The sequence below is a fragment of the Austrofundulus limnaeus genome, unplaced genomic scaffold (genome assembly GCF_001266775.1).
Source record: "Austrofundulus limnaeus strain Quisiro unplaced genomic scaffold, Austrofundulus_limnaeus-1.0 Scaffold127, whole genome shotgun sequence".
NCBI classification, from domain to species: Eukaryota; Metazoa; Chordata; class Actinopteri; order Cyprinodontiformes; family Rivulidae; genus Austrofundulus; species Austrofundulus limnaeus.
In genome coordinates, this window is record NW_013952529.1 from 240,931 (window position 1) to 248,179 (window position 7,249).

The 7,249-nt window shown below is 39.7% G+C and overlaps 1 protein-coding gene across 1 annotated transcript; it reads left to right on the top strand.

Annotated features, from left to right (window-relative positions):
• Positions 1-1,220: 1,220 nt before the first annotated feature.
• Positions 1,221-5,924, top strand: aspn (asporin (LRR class 1); the record flags this gene model as incomplete). The annotated part of the gene is given in 7 exon segments (XM_014015306.1): positions 1,221-1,493; positions 1,589-1,701; positions 2,347-2,560; positions 2,989-3,099; positions 3,211-3,304; positions 3,755-3,893; positions 4,985-5,924. Coding segments are annotated over 7 exon segments (1,098 nt in total). The 3' UTR covers positions 5,183-5,924.
• Between the last annotated feature and the right edge of the window lie 1,325 nt (positions 5,925-7,249).

The following is a 7,249-nucleotide window of genomic DNA, read 5'->3' on the forward strand; positions in this document are numbered from 1 at the left end:
ATAGAGTTAACCTAACCTTTTCGTTGGATAGAGTTAACCTAACCTTTTCGTTGGATAGAGTTAACCTAACCTTTGTGTTGGTTAGAGTTAACCTAAACTTTGTGTTGGATAGAGTTAACCTAACCTTTGTGTTGTTTATAGTTAACCTAACCTCTGTGTTAGATAGAGTTAACCTAACCTTTGTGTTGTTTATAGTTAACCTAACCTCTGTGTTAGATAGAGTTAACCTAACCTTTGTGTTGGTTAGAGTTAACCTAAACTTTGTGTTGGATAGAGTTAACCTAACCTTTGTGTTGTTTATAGTTAACCTAACCTCTGTGTTAGATAGAGTTAACCTAACCTTTGTGTTATTTAGAGTTAACCTTACCTTTGTGTTGGATAGAGTTAACCTAACCTCTGTGTTGTTTAGAGTTAATCTAACCTCTGTGTTGGATAGAGTTAACCTAACCTTTGTGTTGGATAGAGTTAACCTAACCTTTGTGTTGGATGGAGTTAACCTAACCTCTGTGTTGGATAGAGTTAACCTAACCTCTGTGTTGTTTAGAGTTAATCTAACCTCTGTGTTGGATAGAGTTAACCTAACCTTTGTGTTGGATAGAGTTAACCTAACCTTTGTGTTGGATGGAGTTAACCTAACCTCTGTGTTGGATAGAGTTAACCTAACCTCTGTGTTGGATGGAGTTAACCTAACCTCTGTGTTGGATAGAGTTAACCTAACCTTTGTGTTGGTCAGAGTTAACCTAACATTTGTGTTGATTAGAGTTAACCTAACCTTTGTGTTAGTTAGAATTAATCTAACCTCTGTGTTGGATAGAGTTAACCTAACCTCTGTGCTGGTCAGAGTTAACCTAACCTCTGGGCTGGTCAGAGTTAACCTAACCTCTGGGCTGGTCATAGTTAACCTAACCTCTGGGCTGGTCAGAGTTAATCTAACCTCTGGGCTGGTTAGAGTTAACCTAACCTCTGTGTTGGATAGAGTTAACCTAACATTTGTGTTGATTAGAGTTAACCTAACCTTTGTGTTAGTTAGAATTAATCTAACCTCTGTGTTGGATAGAGTTAAGCTAACCTCTGTACTGGTCAGAGTTAACCTAACCTCTGTACTGGTCAGAGTTAACCTAACCTCTGGGCTGGTCAGAGTTAACCTAATCTCTGGGCTGGTCAGAGTTAACCTAATCTCTGGGCTGGTTAGAGTTAACTTAGCTCCTCTTCTCCTGCAGCTCTTCCTGGTTGCTGTTGGACCGATCAGAGATCTGATAAAACCATGAGGATCTTCCTGCTCTTCTGCCTTCTGGCTCTTGGAAACACCAAACCCTATAGGCCCGTCAACATCATGGACTTCATGAAAAACTACGACATCATGATGGCGGATTCTGATGAAGACGAGGACAGTGATGAAGAGGATGAGGACGAGGATGAGGATGATTACGATGATGAGGACTGTCCAGCCCACTGTCGCTGTTCACCTCGAGTGTTGCAGTGCTCCGATCAGGGTTGGAACCAACATTAACGTTCTGTAGAAAACTGGTGTTTTTCAGGTCCGACCAGGTTCTGGTCCTTAATCAGGTGTTTGTGGTCCTGTCCTCAGGTCTAAAATCTGTCCCTGAGAAGATTCCTGAGGACACGGTGATCATCGACCTCCAAAACAACGACATCACTGAGATAAAGGAAAACGACTTTAAAGGCTTGAGCAGGCTTCACGTAAGAGAAACTTTATTTGTTAAGAAATAAATATTTGAGGCTAAATGCTTGTTGCAAACTAGTCTTTTTCTTTGGAGGTTTTTACCACAAATATGAGAGTTTTCCTCTAACTGCAGCAACATGTTTTATTTAAATGTCGACAAATAGCAGCAGAGCAGAAAGACGGAGAGTTTATGAATCTGATGGATTAGTTAGGTTAGGTGATGCTCAGAGAGCTACAAATCAAAACAACATCCCAGAAACAGAAACCAGCTTTCTGCCATCTGAGAAGGTTGTTTTTCAATCTGGCAGCAGTTCACTCACCACAACAACAAGAAGCACACCACAGATCTGTGCTCCAGCAGTGACTCATCAAACAAAACTCACTCCAGTCTGCTGAAACTTTTATTTTCCTTTTGTTTCACATTTAAATCAACTCCACGTAGTTTCAGTATTTAAGAGAAAACACTGAAAACCCAAAACAAAAGTAGCCTGACGGTGAGCAGATCCCTCCTGTTAAATATATGCTTGTGACTTGTTTTGTAATAATCATGTTAAAAACATTGAGAGTTCAGTTTATGTAAAGCAGCATAATGACGAATAATGAGACGAGAAAAACGTTTCCATTCAGATTCAAAGACGTGGTTTTCCTTTTTTTGGCAACAGGGTCTGTTTCTGATCAACAACAAGATCTCCAAGATCCACCCAAAGGCCTTCAGGAACATGGACCACCTCAGACTGCTCTATCTGTCCTACAACCAGCTGACGGAGGTCCCCGCCAACCTGCCGCCCAACATCATCGAGCTGCGATTCCACGAAAACCAAATCAACAGAATCCAGAAGGACGCGTTCAAAGGGCTGAGGAAGCTGCACGTGTTGGGTGAGACCAACGTTCGGCTTCTTCTCCGGATGGAAAAAGAAAAAATAAACATGTTTGAGCTGGTTCTAAGGAACAATTTCCAAGTTTCCATAAAATCAAAACATGGGTGCAGTTTATGAAAAAGTTTTAAAAACAGAAACCTGACGGCGGCGGGGTCAGGGTCACATGATTTACTCTGAAGATTTGGAAACGTGGCGGGCGACGTGCATTTCATTAAGGAATGCTTCTTTCATTCTGCTCCTCAGCTGTTTTTCCACACTTATTTCCTGCTTTCCATCATCAGTTATATAACTTCAGGGTTGCTTGATTAATTACAGCTTTGTGTAATTTAAACAAAGTCGTCCTGACTGATGAGGTTTCCATCCCAACGGATCGATTAGAGTTCGTCATCAATGACTCATCCAGATGTTTCGTGTTTATCTGAACAGAGCTGGGAGCCAACCCTCTGGTCAACAGTGGGCTGGAGCTGGGAGCGTTCAACGCCATGTCCACGCTCTACATCGGGATGGCAGAGGCCAAACTGACGGCTGTGCCCAAAGGTACCACGTCCGTTTTCAAACCAACGCTCAGATGTATCCTCTGGACTCACCAAAAGTCTCTTCCTTCATTTATAATTAGTTAAATTTAATGATTGGCGTTTCGTCCCCCAGACCTCCCAGCGTCCATCACAGAACTGAACCTGGACTACAACAAGATCTCCAAGGTGGAGGTGGAAGACTTCATCAGATATAAAAACCTGCAGAGGTAACGACATACCATCAGTCTGAGCTTTCAAGAAACTCCTAAAAACTCACTTTTTCACTCAAGCGTTTAGCTAACCATTTCACCATTACTGCCAGCCTACCTCCATTGTGAATGCTCGGCAATCTGTCTTTTCTTTATTGTTGAACTTACCCCATATTTTTCTCTCCCGCATTCATTATGTTTTGTGTATTATTGTATATTTTAAACTGCATTGACCTTGTGTTTGATTTACAGTTTTAGAAATTAATTTCTTGATTTGATGTTTTAATTTACTTTGCTTATGTTTAATTATGTTTTTCTGTTTCATTTTATTCTTTCCACCATTTTTATACTGTTAATGATTGTACAGCACCTTGTGAATATATTTCTGTGAAACTAACTAACTTACTTACGAGTCAACATTTATGTCCAAACAGTCAGAACCTTTGCTTTTTAACTCTCTTTTCTCAGGTTAGGTTTGGGTTTTAACCAGATCAAGTTTGTAGAAAACGGTAGTTTGGCCAACCTTCCAAACGTCAGCGAGATCCATCTGGACCACAACCGTTTGAAAAAGGTTCCACCAGGCCTGGGCTCGCTGCGCTACCTCAGGGTGAGCTACACATACTGGGAGGGGTCGGGTCATTGCACCGGTTTCATCAAGCAGGTCCCCATTTAAAAACTGTGACCGAACCAACAACCAGTCAGATTCTGAATCCAAACCAGGACCTGAGGTCCAGACAGAAGAAAACAGATTTTATTTTTATGCAGATAAAAATCTCAGTTTCAGTGCAGATGACCAAAATGATCTAACTGAGCAAACCAGTCTAGTAAACCAAATCAACAGTAAAACCAAATATATTATATTTATTTTTATTCTTTGCAGAAGTAAATGTTGAAGAACGACAAGGAATAAGGTCTTCTATCAATCCATAATGAGCAACTGTTAGGTCAACTGTAAACAACTGATAACGAGTCCTTAATGTTTAAGAAATGTTGTCTTAATAAAGCAAAACTAAACATTAAACTTACTCATGTTCTGATGGAAAGATTGACCTTTTATCTCCAAAATAAAAGTCCTCACAGTTTGAATAATGTTGAGCATTCAAACTGTTCAACATCCTTAAAACCCTTCAAAATGTTTACAAACCTTTTCTGCACTTTTAACTTTTAGTTATGTTTCAGCCTTTTTGAGGTAACTTCATCTTTTACAACTATCTTTCTGCTCCTTTCAACTATTCCTCTGTTAATTTAAATTTTTAAGTCAGTTTCTTTTTTTGCCAATTTAAGATGTTTATCTTTCTTTTAACTGATTCTGCCAATTCTAGCTGTTTCCTGTTGTTTTAGCAACTTTGTAGAATTTTCAGCTAACTTTAGCTCTTTCATCTTTGTGCTAATTTCAGCTTTTTCAGCTACCTTTTAGCTATGTTGTGCTAAATTTGGCTGCTTTAGCTTTAAAACATTAAATTGCAGTTCTTTTATTCTCCTTGTTTTTCTGCCAGTGTGAGTTTTTTATTCTGTCCACCATCTGCTAATTTCAGCTAGCTTCTGCTGCTGTCAGCTAAAGTCAGCTGTTTCAATTGAACTCTATTTTCAGCAGCTTTGAGGAAAACTCTTCCAGCACTAAGCGCTCACACTTCTCTAGCTACAGCTAGTGAGTTTGGAGAATTAGAGGAAATAAAAGCCACGTCTCTGTCTATACAGGTGATTTATCTTCACGGCAATAAAATCAAAGACGTGGGCTTCAACGACTTCTGTCCCACATCTCTGAGCGTGAAGAAGAACCCGTACACGGCCATCAGCCTCTTCGCCAACCCGGTGAAATCCTGGAACATCCAGCCCGCCACCTTCCGCTGCGTGACCAGCAGGAGGGCTGTCCAGCTGGGAAACTTCAGGAAGTAGGAGAAGAAGAACTGCTAACATCCTGATGAGACGATGAGGACCAGCTGGAAATATTTCTGATAATTAAATGTTTTAATGTTGATGTAAAAACCTGTGTTCAGCTTGATTCTAGAGTCTGTCAGCTAATAAATCATATGAAATCATAAGCTAACATTACTGAGGGACTGATCACATTTAGAGGTTACTCTGACAGGAAAACAGCGCCACCATCTGGTCATTTCTTACTCGGACTCACCTTTTATCAGGTTTTTTTATTTTAAATGAATAGGAATCATTTTAACATTAAATGTTTTACTGCTTTTTTATTATTATTAATTAAAAAAGATAATTACCAAAGCAGAGTTAGACTGGAGATGCAGTGTTAGCAGAGAAAAGGTATTTGTTTTTAATTTAGGTCTGAAATATGGACGGAGTGCTGCTTGAATAATTTAGTTGACTTTGAAGCCTAGTGTTGGTGTTTTTGTGGATGTTTTATGTTATCTAACTGCATGCTCGTGGCTGAATCAGACTGATGTAGATGTGTCCTCTGCAGAGCTGAGGTCCAACCCATCAATCATTTCTTCCTGGTTATCCAATCAGCCTGCAGACGTCCAATCAGGAGCATCTTCTGCTCAAACGTGTTCTTACCTCCTGGAAAATGGTGCTATATTTATTCAGGATGTCTGTAATAAACCTGGAACACCTCAAACAATATTGTTCCTGTCTTTAAAAACAATTAATAAAACTTAAATTGAAAAGGAAATCAACTATTTGATTTTATTTAAGGTTTGTACCGTCACACGTGTCTCATTCTTGAAATAATTGACACTATTAATGTAGAGAAATGTTCCAACATTCAGCAACTTTCTTCACTAAAACCCAACAGTAGTTGAGAGAAAAGCAATACTTGATGTATAAAATGTGTAAAAAGTCCTGAAGAAGCTCGGTTCAGTCCAACTTTCTGTTCAAACTGAATCAAAAATCTCAAAAGAAACTGAAATTTAAAAAAGTTTGAAATATTTCAATAAAATAGTTAATTTATACCCTTCATAAATGCATAGAAATAAGTTATTATCTGCAGAATGTCTCCAATAATTATTTTGTTTACCTTTCATAACAAAGTCTGTAATTTGAGTTATTTGGCTCTTATGATTAAACTGAGTTTTGACAAAACATTTTAAATGTCTTTTCTTAAGCGTGGCCTGTGACTTAAATAAAAATATTAAAAAGCCACTTTCAGTCATTTTACCCGAGTTCAATAATAGATTTAGTGATGAGTTCAGTTAAAAGGCAGCTCAGTCTTTCTGGGACGTGTTGGTTCATCACTTCAGCCACTAGCAGGCGTCTCTGCAGAATAAACCGTTGCAGCTGCAGAACTCTAGCTGTGGTTCCTCTGATTTAATCTATTTCAACCAGCAGAACAGACCAAATCAATTCTAAAACAAACAAATAAAAACAATCTGGAGGACATGATTTATATCCATCCAGGGATTCAGGACTGTGGTCGTTATATATTAAATATTTAAACTCACACTAACATGTTTTTAATACATCTTACTCCATACAACACTATGTGATCAGGACCTCCTGCTGCTCTCAGGTCAGAAGGTGTTTAATGGTTTCCACACAGAAACTGTCCCAGGTTTATGTTTTAGTCTGTCGCTCCCTGACAGACGTGTCGGTACAAGCTGTGGTGGTGTCACCATTTCTTTACATGTTGTTCCCCTAAAAACCTCTGAGAGGTGCTGATCACCAACACTGGACCTGAGAAAGTCCTTCATTCTGTCCTCGCTGAGTGAAACCCAACACCTGCTGTGGTCACCTGAGACCTGGTCCTGACAGCTGAGGACATTAGGATCAGCTGTCTCACAGAGACACATCGCTGACCTGAGGACGCTCCGACTCTTTGACCACTTTGTCTCCGTAAAACCAAGACTTTTCATGAAGTGAGGAGGTGGAGGGGAGGGGGCCGACCCTGTCTCCAGAAAACATGTGGAACAGATCAGTTGGTTGGCCAGGTTTTGTCCTGCCACGTCTCACTCACACTCACACACACACACACACACACACACACACACACACACACAC